Below are 17,384 nucleotides of genomic sequence, written 5' to 3'. Positions count from 1 at the left end.
CATCGCTTGCAAAAGAAACGGAAAATATAAATTTTAACCAATGTACCCCATGAAATATACAAGCAATTCACAAAATAAATGCATGTCCAGTTCCAGTTGTGTGATTTTTACATCAAAATATTCAACTATACATACCCCAAACATGTTCCGCACTGCGCTTTCCCAAAGTTATGAAATTATCAAGGAGCAATCGTCTGATCCCGCATTGAAGCAAACATCTGAAACTCCTATGTCAGTTGCGCGCCAATCCGCTACCTGCAGATGCCGTTGAAAGCCGCGCTAACTTGATCATTCCTGTACCCGTAGTGTTGATGTGACTCTGTGTGTTAAACGTTTCGTCAAAATGGTGAGTGAAATTGGTGGTTTTAGCTTTTCGTGAAGAAATTGAGTAAGATCGTTTGTCTTTTCTTGCCGGATTCTAGCAATCCCCTGTAAATGATTCTGCTCCATCGTCGCCGGTCGACGAGAATGTGTTGATCGAAAAGACGGCTTTCAAAGAAGAGCTGAGCCGTAAACGACAGCTGCAGCTGGAGGCACTGGAAAAAAAGCTAGCGGGTTTTGCAAAATTCAGCCAAGAACATTCCAAAAAAAAGGCACAGCCAACTAATGGTAAAAGAAAGCTGAAAAGCATTGAAAATTTGCGTAAAGATGACTATGACAACAATAACAACGAGGATGCGATCGAGTTCACGGAAACGCCGTCCTACATGAACGCCGTAATGCGCGATTACCAAATCGCAGGGCTCAACTGGCTAATTTCGCTCTACAACAATAATCTGAACGGCATACTGGCGGACGAGATGGGGCTGGGAAAAACGATTCAGTCCATTTCGATGATTGGGTATCTGCTTAACGTACGGTAGGTATCGGGATTCCTAACCTAAATTTCTGCGGTAAATCGTCCTCGCTTCTAATCTGACGCTTTTATGTTATTAAATATTCGAACACAGTAAGCTAAAAGGACCGTTCCTGGTGGTAGTCCCGCTTTCGACGCTGCCCAACTGGTTGAATGAGTTCAACAAGTTCCTGCCGGGGGCTAAAGTGCTTCGCGCACACATGGTCGGTCCGCAGAAGACGGAAATTTTTAGGAAATTGCGCGCGTCGAAACCGACTTGGAATGTTGCCATCACATCGTACGAGTTCATGGCAAATAACCGCGGGAGCTTCACATCGACTAACTTCCATTACGCCATTATTGACGAGGGCCACCGGGCGAAGAACGAAAACACGATATTTGCCGGCGTGCTGCGACGCTGCAAGATCCAGAGCATGGTGATGCTGACCGGTACGCCGGTGCACAACAATCTGCACGAGCTGTGGGCACTGCTGAACCTGCTGATGCCACTGTTCTTTAACAGTGCGGACAATTTCGACTCCTGGTTTAAGGTAGAGGACTGTGTCGATCCGAAGCACGAGCAGACGATTCGGTTGAAGAAGCTGCTGAAACCGTTGCTACTGCGACGCACCAAGAAGGAGGTGACCAGCGATATCCCGCCCAAGGTGCACATTGACATCTACGTGCCCCCGACCGAGCAAATGTGCTTGTGGACACACAAAGTGTTGCATCGCGAGGTGAAGCTGATAATGGGTTCCGGGGAGACGAAGGAAATGAGGATCGCTAGTCGACTGCCACACATGCGCAAAGTTATTCAACATCCATACTTAATTCCGGGGGCAGAAAATCTGAATACGAACCTGGTTACCGACGAAATTGTGCAGTTCAGTTCGAAAATGATAGTTCTTGATAAGCTGCTGGCAAGGCAGCGAGCGCGTGGCTCGAAGGTTCTAATATTTAGCCAGTTTGTTACGGTGCTGTACCTGCTGATGGACTATCTGGATTGGCGCGAGTACGAGTACTGTATGCTGGAAGGTCACACCGACATCGCTGAGCGGCAGGAACAGATGAACGAGTTCAATCGGCCCGATTCGACCAAGTTTGTCTTTCTGCTGTCGACCCGTGCCGGTGGTCTCGGCATCAACCTACCGGCGGCCGACACCGTCATCTTCTACGACATGGACTTCAATCCCCAGATGGACTTCCAGGCGGAGGATCGAGCGCATCGTATCGGGCAGCAGCGAAAGGTGCACGTGTTTCGATTGCTGGTGCGCGGCAGCATCGATGAGCTGCTTTACCTACATTCCGAGCGCAAACGGCAGCTGGACGAGGCGGTCATCCGGACGGAGACCAAACCGTCCAAGAAGTTGCTGATGTCGGCTTACGAGTATCAGCGCACTTCCCTCATGGCTGACGGGCTGATCGATGAAGCGGCCGTAGACACGAAGCTAGACGAGCTGTTCCACAAGATGGGCAGCCTGACTCGTATTACAGCTTCGACCGATTCGGGTATTATGGAAGATTGCCAGATAATCGTGCCCGGAGTGAGCTGCGATCTAAAATTCGATACAGTGCTGTCCACAGCCCAGATGATCGAGAAGCGTAAGGCGGAGGAAGCAATCGTTCCAGTACCGGCGAAGCGTTTACGGCGCAGCGTGCAAGGCAATTATTACTAGGCGAGGAGGCTACAACGATATCTGTTTGTTTTGATTTGAAGGACCTTTTCATTCGAGCAGGAGCAACTTTTTCGCTAGAACGCGGTCTTACCTCAGTGTTTTGTTTAAGTTACCTGAACTTCAGTATTTTGTGACTTGATGTAATATTACTCTTAGCTGTTACTTTGTTCCATTGCATGTCCATAGGACGAATAAATACTCATTTGCATTTAACGATAAAATTATAATTATTTCTACATGTTTACCTACAAGTATACAGGCTTTTTAATTGGATATTGTTTGAGATCAGTTACTGGACTGGTTGTTGGTATGAATTGGAATAAAATCGGGACCATTATTAAAATTCAAGTGATGATATTACAATAGTTTTCGAGTTTGACGAAACGCTCTTTGCCGCGTTCGAGCGGAATATGCTCAGAAGAATACTTGGCCCCGTATGTGTGGACAATGGAGGAACCGTTATAATGACGAGCTATACTACGAGCAAGTTCGGCAGGCTCCGGTGGGCTGGCCATGTTGTATGCATGGAAATGGACGACCCAGCTTGTAAAGACTTTTTAGGCCGTCCACAAGGACAGAAGAGGCGTGGTAGGCCCAAACTGAGGTGGCAAGATGGCGTGGAGGCGTTCGACATTAAGGCCGGGATAATGGACTGGCAGAAGAAGGCGCGAGACCGTGAACGGCTTCGGACACTCCTGAGACAGGCCAATACCGCAAAGTGGTTGAAGCGTCGGATAAGTAAGTTTCGAGGACGGCTTGTAGATCGGTATCAAATCGGGATCAGGTTTATGTTAAAGTTTATTTACAGGACTGACATATCTTCTATACCAGCATCAGGGCCGCCATCCATTCCAGTGTTCCAATTACTCAATAGAACTCCAATTTTTATCCGTTTATTAGCATGATTTCTCCATATTAAGGCTATTATAGTGTAGTGTAGCTTTGATTCTTTAATGTACAGAAAACGATATAAGTAAAACAATTATTATATACTTTAACAGTTAACACTGTCCGATATCATGTTATGATAACTATTCCAGCTTTCGTGGGGCGGTTTGTTGACATGTGTACGATTAATGTTTTTTGCATCTAATATTTGTTACTCCAGATTGAGAAAAACAAAATTTGCTTTGGCCAATTACCAGTTTTACTAAAATTTCAACCATCTAATTTTATTTTCTTTGAAAATACGCCTTTGATTGGATCTACAGTTGCGCCATAATAAATAGGGAAAATTTCTGTAGTCGGATTAAAGAGACATTTATAGAAAATCTTCGAACTAAATATGACATTTTATCCACGGCAAAATAATTGAACATAATCTGGGAAGGTTGATATTTGGGAAACATGTATTATAACTACGAACTTTATGTAAAGAAACCGGACATTTACGGCTATCATACAATAATCATTTATTGTACAGCATCATTAGTGCAGGACCAGGACTATTTCAGCGCTTTTTTCAATCGGACACGTCCATCGATTCCTCATCGCTATCCTTTTTAGAATACCCATTTTGCCGCCGCTTCACAAATGATCCGAAATCACCATTCTTATGCACCGTCTCATCCTCCTCGCCGTCATCATCATCATCATCATCATCGTACATCTCCTCGTTGGACGAACCGGGCAGATCTGGATCATCCTTCTCTAGCATGGATTCAACGTCGGAATCGTCGCCCTCCTGGTACACCAGCACGTTCCCACTGGTTATATCGTCCAGATTAGCCGCCTGGTTTTTGCTGCGGTCGATCTGATCGATCAGCAAGCCTAATCGGCCACGCAGCCTGGGGAAAGAGTAATGGGATGGTCAGTCAGTATTTTTACATTGAACAGTCTTTTCTTGTAGCAAATCATACTTTGAAAGTGAATTCAAGTGTTCCACCCGGTACTCGATGATTCCGAGACAGGTGCTGAAGTTGGCGAGCAGATTTATCGAACCGAGCGCCATCAGCTGGCTGGCGTGTATGCTGATCAGCGGTTTCAACCAACAGACGGCTGTTTTGACGCTATAGTTTCGAAATTTAGAAAAAGGCATATTACTTATTAAGATACAGGAGCTGGGATGAGGACAGAAAAAAAACACATACTGCATCGTTTTCATCTGCATTAAGTGGGACAGTTCGTTTAGCAGCGGGCTAACGTATTGCGAAGGAAGGCGCTCGAGCGTTTGCTGAATCATTTCCGCATCGTCCACCGCAAAGACGCTCTTCAGCAGGGTGGCATCGCGACTGTGCATGCCTTGCATCAGCAGGTGAATCATGTTCTTCGAGCTCGTTTTGGGCGTGGAAAGGTTTTCCAGCCGAACTTCCATTGGAATTTCCACCTAAAAACGTGGAGTTTTGTGTAACAATATTAACAATATTGATGAGGAACAGCAACGCTTCTCCAACATACCTCCTTGACCGATTTCCTAGCAGAATTTGCCGAGTTTAGATATTCGACCTTGTCCAAGATGGGGGTCTTTGCCTTCAGCTCCCGATCCTTCGCTTTGCCTTCCATCACTTTCATCGGCTCGCGGATGATAACGTTCTGCTTTACGTCCTCTTCGATGGCAATGTGCTCGAATCGCACGCTGTGCTCCGTTCCGTAGCCGAGCAGTATCTGCTCCTGCTGGGCCGCGTATTGAACGGTGGCCACAAACACGGGCAGCCGGTCGACGGCTTGCTTCTTGGTGCTCACCGTGTCGACGGCGATCTCGAACGTGTGGGCCGCCCGGTACGGTTTCTTCACGCTCAGCTTGCCCATATCGCGCACGAAGTAGTGCGCAACGCCAGTCCGCGACACCGCCACCAGGTGCAGTTTCCGGTCCACAATCTTCGGCGCAATGTATTCGGGCACATCGTCCAGGGCGAATGCTGCCACCGCCGAGGTGGCGTCTTCGTCGCCGAGCGACCACAGGGAAAGGTTCCGATCGTTCACCGACCCGGACAGGGCGTACACGTGCTCCTCGTCGAGCGATATCAGCTGCAGCAGCTGCGTATTGGCCGTATGGCCGGCCAACGTCCGCTCCACCGTGCCACTCTCGGCGTCCCACAGTTTTAGCTGCTTGGCGCCGGTAAGGATCTTGTCGCCGTGGGCCAGCACGCAGCTCAACTTCTCCACCCCGATGTGGTGCACCTTCTGTTGCTTGCACTGGCTAATGCTCCACTCGATCACCTTCCCATCGGCACCGGCCGTGTAGAGTGTGTCCGGATTGTGGCTCGCGTTGAAGTAGATTGCCGTGATGGGTGCCGTATGGCCGTCGCCCTTGCACGACCGTTCGATGCTGGCCGTCGCGAGGCTGTAGAACGCAACGCCGCCCTTGCTCGTACCGAACGCGACCAGCAGCTGCACGTTCTCTCCCAGGCTGGCTCGCGCTTTTTTCGATTTCTTTTTCGTCTTGGCTGGAGCATCGCCCCCGACCTGAAACCAGGCAAAGCTGGTGCACGGCACGTTCAGGTGCATGTTCGGCGTGTACACCTGATGGATGTCGCTCGTTTCCACATCGTGCACGACGAACTTGCCCTGCTGGCTGATGTAGGCGCAGTACTTGCCGCAGGGCGAAAACTCTCGCGATATGCTAAACATTATCCGTGTGTATGATGGTTTTTAATTCACTTTTGCGGGGGACTTGTAAATAACATGTGGATTTTGAAATCCCACAAAACAGCGTGCTCCTGCTTCTCGCTGTTTGCTACAAATGTCACAATACGACGTGACAGTTCGGACAAACACCCGGTTGGCAGCAATTGACGTTCTGGTGTTGCACAAAAATAGCTTTCTTTTATTTGAATTCAAAAAGCTGTGGTTGGCAAAAATGTGATTTCAAATTTAATACAAATTTTGGATTTTTAGGGTGAGACATAGTTGTAATTGGGAAATAATTAGAAAAAAAAGTTATCATTACAGCGCCGTCCCACTGTGCCCCACGAACTGACAGCTGAAACGTCTGACACTGTCGGCTGGTGAGTCAGACGTTTGGCTCGGCTTGGCAGTGTGTGCGTCTGAGTGTGTGCGTGTGCGTGCAAAACGTCTGATCTCGGCCCCTACAACCAGAATCGCCATTTTTGTCTTGCTCCAAAGTCTACCCGACGTTCCGGAACCAACGTTAGGCTGGATTTTGCACTGGTTGTTGGATTTGGCCGGCCTGCCCGAAGTGGCAACCCTCTCCTGGAAGGATCGTACAGTGCGTCGACGCTGCCCGGGACCAGCTTGATGGTCTAGGGCGCCCACTGCATCGCGGTCAAAAGTCGGCTGCAAAATCCCCAGCGCACCCGTCGTTCTGCCTGTACGCGTGTACGTGTGTGTGTGTATATCTGTGTCGGTGTGTGTGTGTGTGCGTATGTGTGCATTTGCTGTTGTGCTCGCTATCTATTCGCCTGCTGTGTGTGGCTCGAGTACGGATTTGCTGCTTGCCTAGCTGCTCGTCGGTTTACGCTTGTTTGCTTCTGTTGCTTTCCGCAGCCTCAATATAGACAGCACACACACAAACACACACATACACATTGCAGTGGCGGCGGCGGCGGCGGCGGCAGGCGTGAGATCAGCATCGGAAGAACTCCTGTCAAGACGGGGGTACGGAGCGGCCAACACGGAAAGGGTACCGTTTTGCATCCCAACTGCCGGCAGGAAAACAGAGACGGTGAGAGAGCGAGCGAGCGAGCGAGAGATAACATAACATCCAAAGCCCGAAGAAAGTGACAAACCTTCAGCAGGAGCAAGGCACTCGCAGTGACACACCGAACCATCCAGAGAGACACTGCGTCGTCATCTACAAAGAGAAGTCCACATCGTAATCAACACATCTAGCGGGCGGCAACCAAGGGTTATTCACCACCACCGAACCCCCGCGCGCTCGAAACCCCTTTCCTTCCAGTGCATCGGCGTGTGAGGGAAGGATGAGGGCGCTGCTGACCGCACGTAAGATGATGCTACAATTGCAACCGATCAAGCAACAACCCAACCACCGCCGTCTTAATCAAGCATTTTAGGGCACGTAACGAAAGGAAAGAAAGGCAAAGGGCGCTCCCCACCCAACCCTGTGTGGGAGTGTGTGAAAGCGAGATAGAAGAGGAAGAAGAAGACGCGCAAGAAGATCTCACAAGTTGGTGGTGGCAAGGAAATCTCACATGGACGGAGCGGCGCGTGTCGACCTCGACATCATTTCGCGCTGTTAATGGAAGCAGGTAGAGCGACGCTCGAATCGAACTAAACTCGACTGGGGAATCGAAACGAGAGAGACAGAGAGAGAGAGAGAGAGGGAGAGAGATAAAATTAGCATCCTCTGGACATGGCGTCCGATACAGAGGATGAACTGCAGCCAACCACCTCGGCCGGTGCCGCGGCGTCAACATCGACGGCGGCGGCAGCGAGGGCGGGCAGGCGGCTGCGCAACCGGAACGTGCTGAACGTGGAGGACAGCGATAATGATAGTAGTGGCAGCGGGCCCATTGCCGGCCCGAGCCGGCGTCGCACGGTGCCAGTGGCAAAGATGGACCTAGCGTCCGAGAGTTCCGAGTGGGAATCGGACTGGAACAGCGACGAGGAGCAGCTGCTGGAGAAGGGCGACAAGGACGCGGTGGCGGCAGTGCTGGCCAGCAAGCTCGGCTACGCGTCGGACGAGTCGAGCGGCAGCAGCAGCAGCAACGACAGCGAAAAGTGTCCCATCTGTCTGCTGTCCCTGCATAACCAGGAGGTGGGCGTGCCGGAGGTGTGCGAGCACGTGTTTTGCGCGCCGTGCATCGAGGAGTGGTCCCGCAACGTGTCCACCTGTCCGATCGACCGGAAGGGTTTCGAGCTGATCAACATCTACGCGGACCTGGAGCGCCGGCAGCAGCAGAAGGAGGTGCTGCGGGTGTACCGCGTCCAGCCCAAGCCGGCCGAGGGCGAGGGCGAGGAGGAGGGCCAGGGTACGGCCGGCGCAGGAGGGCTGCCGGTCGTGCCGGAAGCCGACGAGCTGACGTACTGCGAGGTGTGCCGGCAGGCCCACAGCGAGGAAACGATGCTGCTGTGCGATTCGTGCAATCTCGGCTACCATATGGAGTGTCTGAATCCGCCGCTGCTGGAGATCCCGTCCGGCTCATGGTACTGCGACTGCTGCTTCGCGTCCGGGTCCGACGAGGACGACAATGAGCTGCAGGATCTGCTGGACGACCTGAACGAGATCGGCGGCATGCGCGAGTCCCGGCTGCGGCAGCGCATCCACAGCCCGCTGCGTATCGTGCGGACGCGTCAGAGCGAGCGCATACGGGCGGCCATCTTGACGCGGGCGGCCGCTGCAGTGCGGCTAAACATTGTGCAAAGCTCGCCGGATGGGGCCGCCGGCCCGTCGACGGTAGCGGCGAGGGTGCGCCGGCTGGCCGCTGGGTCGTCCGCGCACGGCGGAAGCAGCAGCAGCAGCAGTCTAGTGGCCGTGGCCGCACCGCCCCGTGCGCGCAAAACCGTGAAGCGGAAGCGAAGGCGCCGCACGAGGCGAAAAATCCTCAGCATGATCATCTCCGAGTACGACGTGGACGACAACGAGAATGGAACGGGCGCGGGCGGGCCCGGCGATGGGCAGAAGTTTGCGATCAAGCGCAAGAAGCTGTACAGCACGCTGCGCAAGCTGCGCAAAAAGCGCGCGAAACGAAGGAAATCGGGCGGCCTTGCGGGGGCCGGCGGAAGCAGGCGGCGCGGTGCGGCGGCAGTGGCAGCGGCTGCCCTGGCGGCCGGCGGCGAAGGCGCAGACCTGCTGCGCTCTACCAACGCGATGGAGGACTCGGTGCAGCGACAGCGCATCGGGGCAGGCATTACGCCGCTGAAGATATTCGGCGGGCGGAACGACCTGGACTACTTCAGCGACGACGACGACGAGGAGGAGGGCAGCAGCACGGGCGGTGCGGGCGGAGCAGGCGGCTCGACACTGGTGGCGGGCGGCGCGATGGGCTCCCGGCTGCGCAACGTGCTAGGACGCAGGCGCGTGCTGAAGAGTGGATTCGAAAGCTTCAGCACGCCATCGCCGGGCGGCAACGGATCGACCGGGCCCGATCTGCTCGGCAGCATCCTGGAGAACCAGGAGCGGTGGCACTCGCGGGACGGATTGCGAAACGTACGCATCAATGGGGGGAAAATCATTTTCCCCACCGACACGCCACCGAACGGGGGCGATCGGCGTCGAGCACCACCGGCCGGCTCGAGCGGGCGGAATGCGGCAGAAGGGGCGGTGAATGTGGCTGCCAACACGCCCGGCAGCAGCACGACCACCCAATCCATCCCGAGCAGTGGAGGTAATGGGGCAGGCAGCAGCACTAGCAGCGGTACGGGCGGAACGAGCTCTTCCTCGAATACTATTGTCACCAACGGCACGGGAGCGGGAGGAACGGGTGGTACAAGCAGCTCTAGCGCTAGCGCATCCGGAGCTTACACGAACACTTCCCAAGCGTCGCTCTTAACCGGTTCCCCGATGGGTGGAAAAGCGTCCTCGGGCGCCAACGCATCGAGCAGCAAACAGCCGAACGATGGCGACAGAACGGATGAGGAGGAACAACCCGAAAAGGAAGGACCGAAGGAAAACGACAAGACTGTTTCCGGCTGCCGACTGCCGAAGGGGCTCGCACACCAGGATGTGGAGGGAGAGGCAGGCTCTAGCGGATCGGCAGCAGCGGCGGCGGCAGAAAACAATTGTCCCAACTTCTCTGTCTATTCGTCGGAGACGCTGCAGTACGCGAAGGGGGCCAGCGATGGAAACCAGCCGTACGATCCGCTGGACAGTGAGCAGCGCAGCGATGAGGACGATAACGATCGGTTTGCGGGCGAACGGGACGAGGATCTGGTGCAGCTCGACGACGACGACATGGACGGGGAACCGTACACGGCGGATCCGAAGCAAAGTGCCGCGACGCCTACCACCTCCAGTGCTGCTACCGTGAATGGCGAGAAGGAGGAAGCGGCCCAGCCAGCGCCTGAGACGGAGAAAACTACCAGAGAAGAGGAACAGGAGGAAGAGGAAGACGAAGGTACGCCAGCGCGGGACGAGTTTGATTCGGAGAGCGACGATGAGCTGAAGAAGATTGAGGCGGACTCAAACCGCGGAATCGACGGTGACCGGAGAGAGGGGCTGGATGCGCTAACGCCTCCACTGACGACCTCGCTGGTCGCTGCGCTCGGTGCTTCGGGTGCGGCGATGGCAGCCGCTTCTGCCATCGCTACGGCCAACTTCGGTGCGCCGGCCGGTTTGCTCGGGCCGGGCGAGGACGACCGCAGCTACACCCCCTGTCTGGACGAGAAGTATCAGGAGCGGCGCGAGCTGATCGACGCCGGCGAAGGTCCTTCCGGCGAGGGAACTTCCGGGCTGGCCTCGTCGTCGCGCTTCCGCAGCCAGGGCAGCGCGATCGACACGGCCGGCATCGATGGCATGGACACGGAGCTGATTTCCGACGAGGATGAGGCCGAGTTTGCGGAGGCTGCGGGGGAGCATGGGGCGGCCGACGGTGCCGGCCCATCGGGCTCGAAAGGTGCGGCCTCGGCGAAGCGCAAGGAACAGCTGGCCGCGTTCAAGAAGGTAACGAAGAAGGGCCGCGAGCGCAACTATCGCGAGAAGGACACGAAGAAACGCTCCTCGCGCGAACGCGGCCGGCGAGGGGACGACGGTGGCGAGCCGGACCGACGAAACGGTCGCACCGGCGACAGGGATAGCGGTGGCGAGGGCAGCAAATCGATGGACCGTCGGAATAGGCCCCGTCGCCCGAAGCGCAAGGAGCTGCCGCGGTACGACATTCGCTCAATCATTGCGGAGAAGCGGCCGCGCATCCTGAAGGATCCGTTCGGCAGGGACATTACGCCGAAGCGACGGTCGCGCACACGCACTCCGTCGCGCAGCCGATCGCGGGAACGGCGCAACCTGTCCATTTCCCTCTCGCCGGAGCCCCTGCCAGCAGTACGATCGCGCGGCCCGGGCGCAGGATTCAATACCGGACGGAGGCGCTCTCTATCGCCGTTAGCTGTGCCGCCGCGCCATCGGGGACGATCGCCACCGCACGGAGCGCGTTCACCGCTGCCACCATTCCGTCGGTCACCCCGCCGATCATCGTCCCGGTCACGGTCCCGCTCGAGGGGCGGTGGACGCTCCGGTGGACCGCTGCCACCGCTCGGACTGCGCTCACTGTCGCCCCGGTCACCACCGCCACCAAGGGGCCGGTTTGCCCGTTCGCCCCGCTCGCGGTCCCTGTCCCGGTCGCGATCACACTCCCCACCACCACACCATCGGCCGGCAGTGCGGCGGGGAAGTTTCCGCCGCTCGCTTACACCTTCCCGGTCGCCACCCGATCGACGCGTGGGCCGCACGAAAAAGAAGGCCAAGCGTAAGAAGCGCCCGGTATCGGTCAGTCGCAGCCGCAGCAGAAGCCGCAGTCGCAGCCGGACCCCCCGCAGCCGTAGCCGTAGCCGCAGTCGAAGCCGCAGTCGAGGTCGGGGCCAGAAGGCGTCCCTGGCGGCAGCCCGTAACCCCGGCCGGAAGAAGAAACCCAAGAATCGACGCAGCGTGTCACCACTGCCACCGCCGGTAGCCAAAACCGTCGGCAAGAAGCAGAAGAAAAAGAAGGAACGAAAGCGATCCTTCTCACCGCTGGGACGATCCCGTTCGCGGTCTCGCTCGCGCACCCCACCGCCTTCGACCGCAGCCCCGAACGCATCCGGCATGCTTACCGAGCGCTTCGGCAAGGGCAGCGGCGGTGGAGGGCGTGCTCAGCGCGACAGCTCCTGGACGCCTCCGCCCTTGCCGGCAGCCCTGTCCGGCTCGCGACTGAAATCGAACGGACCGGCTGCGTCGGCTTCGGCTGCCGCCGCCAGCCTGACGGTGATTCTCACGAACGAGGAAGCGCTGGCAAAGCAGCAGGAGGAAGCCCTGCTCGGCGGCAAGGAGCGGGACGGACGCAGCGGCAAGCAGGCACGCAAGGAGGCGCGCCGCCGGGAGCGGGAGGCCCGCGAGAAGAATGCCACCCTCCCCTCGAAGGAAGTATTTACATCGGGTGATAATATTCTTGTAAGTGTTAGCTTTAACGATAAGGGAGCGGCGGCAACGGCGTCGACGGCATCCGGTTCCGGCAGTAAGGACGGCGCGCAGGAGAAGCAGCCGAGCGCCGAGCATTCGCGGCATCACCACCACCATCACCATCATCACGGGGCGGAACGATCATCGGGCGGTGGCAAACAACAGCAGCAGCAGCAGCAGCAACGCCAGAAGGACTCCGCCGGAGGTGCCGCGTCCGGCAAGCGACAGCGAGCGGTGGAAGGCGAGCGGCCAAAGAACAAGCGGCTGGAGGGCCGGCTGAAGCAACGCACACGCTCGACGATCGATGTGACCGCGAAACCGGTGGTCATTATCGATTTGGACGGGTCGCCGTTCCGGGTGCTGACGCCGTCGCCCAAGGCGGTCATCGTGCTGTCCGACAGTGACACGGAGAAGGACAAGGATCGTCGTGGAGGCAGTGGAGGAGCTGCAGGTGTTGGTGGCGCTGCAGGAAACGCCACAGCCGGTGCGAACCTGGAGTCAGGAGCCGGAGCAGCGGCCGGTACGGGAATGAGCCAAGAAAAGAGTGGTGCTGGACTGCTGATGCGAAGTGGAGGCGCTGTTGGAAGTACGCTCGGCCAGTCGCTCGGTTTGATGGACGGACCGAATGCGATGGGTGTTGGTGTCGGTGCTGGAGGAGCCACCGGGGCGGCCAGTTCATCCACCACCGGAGTGCTGCGCAAAACGCCACCCGAACGACGCTCACCCGTGGACGACATGTTTGGGCCGAAGACACCGCCCGGTTTCCCCACCAGCAGCAGCGGATCTGGCCTTGGCAATCAGCAATCGCTCAAGACCCTGCAGGCACCGAAGTTCTCGATGCAGGTCAAGACGAAGTCGACGAACCTGCGACCGGTCAACCCGCTGTACGATCCGGGCGATTTGGACGAGGGCAAGGAGGACAGTCCCGAACGGCAGGATGACACCGTGGCGGGCGACAGTGCGGTGGACGATGAGAGCGGAAGTGTGTCCCAGTCGCAGGGAGGTTTGGGCATGGGCTATGGTGCGGGTGGCAGTGGCGGTGGCACAATTGCCACCGTGGGACCGAACACGCCACCGGAACCGGCACCCCAATCGCCCTCGCCGGACGTGTACGATCCGTTCGAGCCGACCAAGTCGCCCTCTCCCTCACCAACGCCCGGCGGATCGTCGCGTGACCGGTCCGATGCCCTTTCCATTGGGCGCCTGTCCGACGAGGAGCAGAGCAAGACGACGAACCGGGACGGCTCAGCGCCAGGCTCGGGCGCGGACAGTGGAATGATGATGCTGGACGGTGGTGCCGAACCGAACGACACCATGAACGGCGTTGGTCCTGTGGGCAGCGGTGGCGGACCAGACACGGGACACTCCCGAACACCGCCACAGTCGCAGCTGATGGGCCGCAGCAATGGTAACAGCGGTAAGGTCACGGTACTCAGCAACATCGTCCTTGGCGGATCAGCCGCGGCCAACTCGAACGCGAAGGCGGGTGTGTCGGATCCGTCGGGCGCAAACTCCGATTCCGACGTGATCTTCGACGAGTTCGTACCGTCGTCGTCGGGTGGGCCGGCGAACAACCTCATCTCCAAGCTGCCACTGCCACTGGCCGGTGCCGCCGGTCAGCAGGGACAGTCGGCCGGCAAGTTTGCCGACTTCCTGAACCCGACCGACTCACCGTACTCGCCCGGGGCGAGCGATTTCGACGATCTGTTCGAACCGCCCGGCGGCGCCGGAGGCATGGATATGCTGGATTCGCCCCCGATGCACACGCACCCGAGCAGCAAGCAGCAGCAGCAGTCGAATCATCAGCAACATTCGAATGCCAACTCGCAACCATCGGCGGGACGATCGTCGAAACCGATGCCACCGACGAAGGCGGCCAAAAAGTCGACCAACCAGTTTGACTCACTGTTTGGCTCGCCGAACCTGCACAACAGTTGCAAGGCGGGCCGCAGCCGGAAGGGTCCACACAAACGTTCGAAGGGAGGTATGTATCGACGATGCTGGATGCCGGTTGATCAACATTTAATACCATTCTCTTTCCTTTTTTCTTTTATTTTGCAGGAAAATCAAACCAAAAAGGAGATACCGCCAACGACGAAGATCCGTCTAAGCTGTCGGATAAGGAGAAGGTTAGCATCGTTGGTTTTGGGCATGATCGCTCATTTGCAGAGTTGCAACTAAAACATTCAACCGTTTTTGTTTTCCTCTTCTTCCACATAGTACCTGAAGAAACTCAACCGTCTCGAGCGTGTCGTCGAGGAGGTCAAGCTGGTCATCAAGCCGTACTACAACAAGAAGCAAATCAACAAGGACGAATATAAAGACATTTTGCGCCGAGCCGTACCGAAGGTAAGTGCGAAAAGAAGGGACACCACAGTAGATTGCAACAAAACAAGCAGTTATAACTATAATCGCATTTTCGTTACTCTTCCTGCTGTATGGTTCTGTTTCCGGCTATAGATCTGCCACAGCCGCACGGGCGAGATCAATCCCATCAAGATACAGAAGCTTATCAAGGCGTACGTGCGCAAGATTCGCGGCAAGCGACGCATCTCGAAGAAAGGTTCCGGCGGCGGCGGCGGTGGTGGTGGTGGTGTCCTTGGGCAGCTCGGAATGCCGATGGCAAACAGTAACTCCATCATCATCTGAGCCACCCCAATGAGCACAACACACTCTACAAAACTCTACAAGTGAACAAAACAAAAGAAGCAAGCTAACATTATATTCCACACAGCGAACAGAAAGGGCATGGACGCAATATCGATCATGTGTTTGAAGGATGGTTCTAAAGCAGCATGCAGCCAGCACCGTGTAAAAACAAATATTAACTGCTTAAAACAAACTGTCTATCAAAAAGTGTACTCTTACCCGCCACGTGGCGATTTGCACGATTATGATTAGTGGGATAGGTCTTACAGTAACGATTACGCTGAGGAATAATGTATAAGTAATGTATTTTACACACATCTATCGGTTAGGGTATGTACAGGACTTGCGCAGAAACTCGTAGGATAGACAAGTTGAAGAAATTCGCCTGCACCTTTGGCAAGAGAGAGGGTGGAGACGATGGCGGCGCGCGAGTGTGTGTGTGTGTGGTGTAACGCTCCGCAATTACGGTGGATTGATTTATCCTTAAGTTTGTCGTCCCCACCCACGGATCTTCCACATCTGCTCGCCAGCTCTCGTCGAATTTCGTTCGTTAAGTCGTAGATCAGGTTCAGGACACTGTGAAAAGCAGTGTTGACAAAATAACACTATCACGTAAAATTACTTATCATATTGGGACACGCATCGTAATGCTATAGAGCTAGACGCAGTACAATCTAGAGGAAAGCATGAAGAACTTCAAAACAAGTATGTGTGTAAACGCTCTCCTGCGCGTTATGTCGTGCATATCCAGATGCTTCTCAGAGACTTCAGAACAAATTAAGTAATTTAAAAACAAAATGCACTGTTTTAGATGAAAGCTAAACGCTAGACGAAATTATAAAAGTGCACCCAAGCTAGTAGAAAAGGTAAAAAACGGAAAGGACGTTACATACACATACAGTTTGTGCAACCGATCGTCACTGTCATGTTGGAGTTAATGTGCTGTTGCGTGTTGTAGAAGAAGAAATAGTAGCAAATAGTAATTAGATAACAACTGTAGCACATAGAAAGGGGAAAGGGAAAGAACCTTGTTGTATTAAGAAGCTAACATTAACGACGATTGCAGAGGGAGCGTGTTGGGGCCCCCTACTTAAGGGCACACGAACTTGTAAGTAAGGTACGGGGGAAAAAGGTCCGCAGCGTGTTTTTTTTTGGAGGTTTCGTGTATGTTTCAGTGTTTGTAGTACAACAGTATGAACACAGAAAACACGCAATAGGAGTTAGTGAAGCTTCCAAACTGGCGCGGAAATGCAATCACATGGTTCGCATGTTGGGCAGCACGACGCACGGCGCTGAGAGGCACCGATTCAACAATTAAGATATTTATAGATTGATTGTATTATAGGCAAGCGGCAAGCGGAGTAAACACACAAGCTGCTACAATTATGTGGCGCAAAACGAAGGCAAACAGATACGAGATTTGCCCTAGATTCTCCCGATGGGTGGTGATATATAGCCGAGTGTACAGCGCATCGTGCATGCGACGCTGTGAGAGTAAAAAAGAAGGATCGATCTATTATAGAACCCACTGTACACCGTAATGCATGCCCTTACTCAAAAGAATAATATACATATTTATTATCATAATATCTAACTGCACACAGGTCACGGGCCAATCTGAGAGACACAAATTAAAGACACACACACACAGAAAGAGAGACACATGAACGCATCCACACGCTGTTTGTAAGCAAAAGGAAAAGGCCGGTTCCGGTTGCGGACGGTACAATCCGGCATTGCGCGACCTTTTTATGATTCACTTACCGCTTGAAACATTCGTCACTAATACGCAACTGTTTGTGGAGGAGTTGGCGCAAACTAAAAGAACTGAGTCTGGTCTGAGTAGCGAACTCAACTATCGGATAGAAGATTGTATTTTGGGAAGTGTTGTGCGGGCGTGTGTGTGTATGTGGTTTCTAGGAAAACGCCAGTTATTTTCAAAAATTAAATTTCTCACTTGCGCGCTAGGAATTATTGAGTGACGATGGAAAAAGTTCCAACTGTGAAAAGAAAGACCAGACCCGGGGCGCGAGACGTCACGGTTTGTGTGAAAGGTGGGGGACATGGCAATCCTCTTTCTCCTGCGTACCACACCAAGATGCGAGAGAGAGAGAGAGAGAGGAAGAAAATGAACATGAAAATGGAAAGAAAAACTTGATTTAATAAAAATGCTAGTATCTAAGCGATATGGAAAGTATAACTGATGGCGTGTGGA

The 17,384-nt window shown here is 54.6% G+C and overlaps 3 protein-coding genes across 3 annotated transcripts; 2 read left to right on the top strand and 1 right to left on the bottom strand.

Annotated features, from left to right (window-relative positions):
• Positions 1-24: 24 nt before the first annotated feature.
• On the top strand, positions 25-2,732 carry LOC1272503 (SWI/SNF-related matrix-associated actin-dependent regulator of chromatin subfamily A member 5). Its single transcript, XM_311416.5, has 3 exons — positions 25-346; positions 423-859; positions 951-2,732. Exons 1-3 carry the CDS (start codon positions 344-346, stop codon positions 2,509-2,511), a joined length of 2,001 nt encoding a protein of 666 aa, XP_311416.5. The 5' UTR covers positions 25-343; the 3' UTR covers positions 2,512-2,732.
• Positions 2,733-3,842: 1,110 nt separating this feature from the next.
• LOC1272502 (WD repeat-containing protein 43) lies at positions 3,843-6,247 on the bottom strand. The gene is made up of 4 exons (XM_311415.5): positions 4,909-6,247; positions 4,602-4,837; positions 4,371-4,520; positions 3,843-4,298 (listed from the first exon to the last, which is right to left on the bottom strand). Exons 1-4 carry the CDS (start codon positions 6,079-6,081, stop codon positions 3,974-3,976), a joined length of 1,884 nt encoding a protein of 627 aa, XP_311415.5. The 5' UTR covers positions 6,082-6,247; the 3' UTR covers positions 3,843-3,973.
• Positions 6,248-6,450: 203 nt separating this feature from the next.
• LOC1272501 (PHD and RING finger domain-containing protein 1) lies at positions 6,451-17,369 on the top strand. Its single transcript, XM_061655206.1, has 4 exons — positions 6,451-14,504; positions 14,582-14,649; positions 14,741-14,869; positions 14,981-17,369. Exons 1-4 carry the CDS (start codon positions 7,784-7,786, stop codon positions 15,167-15,169), a joined length of 7,107 nt encoding a protein of 2,368 aa, XP_061511190.1. The 5' UTR covers positions 6,451-7,783; the 3' UTR covers positions 15,170-17,369.
• The last annotated feature ends 15 nt before the right edge of the window (positions 17,370-17,384 follow it).

This window comes from Anopheles gambiae, chromosome 3 (genome assembly GCF_943734735.2).
Source record: "Anopheles gambiae chromosome 3, idAnoGambNW_F1_1, whole genome shotgun sequence".
Taxonomy (NCBI): Eukaryota; Metazoa; Arthropoda; class Insecta; order Diptera; family Culicidae; genus Anopheles; species Anopheles gambiae.
The sequence above is the reverse complement of the archived record's forward strand: the minus strand, read 5'-3'. Positions and strand labels throughout refer to the sequence as shown.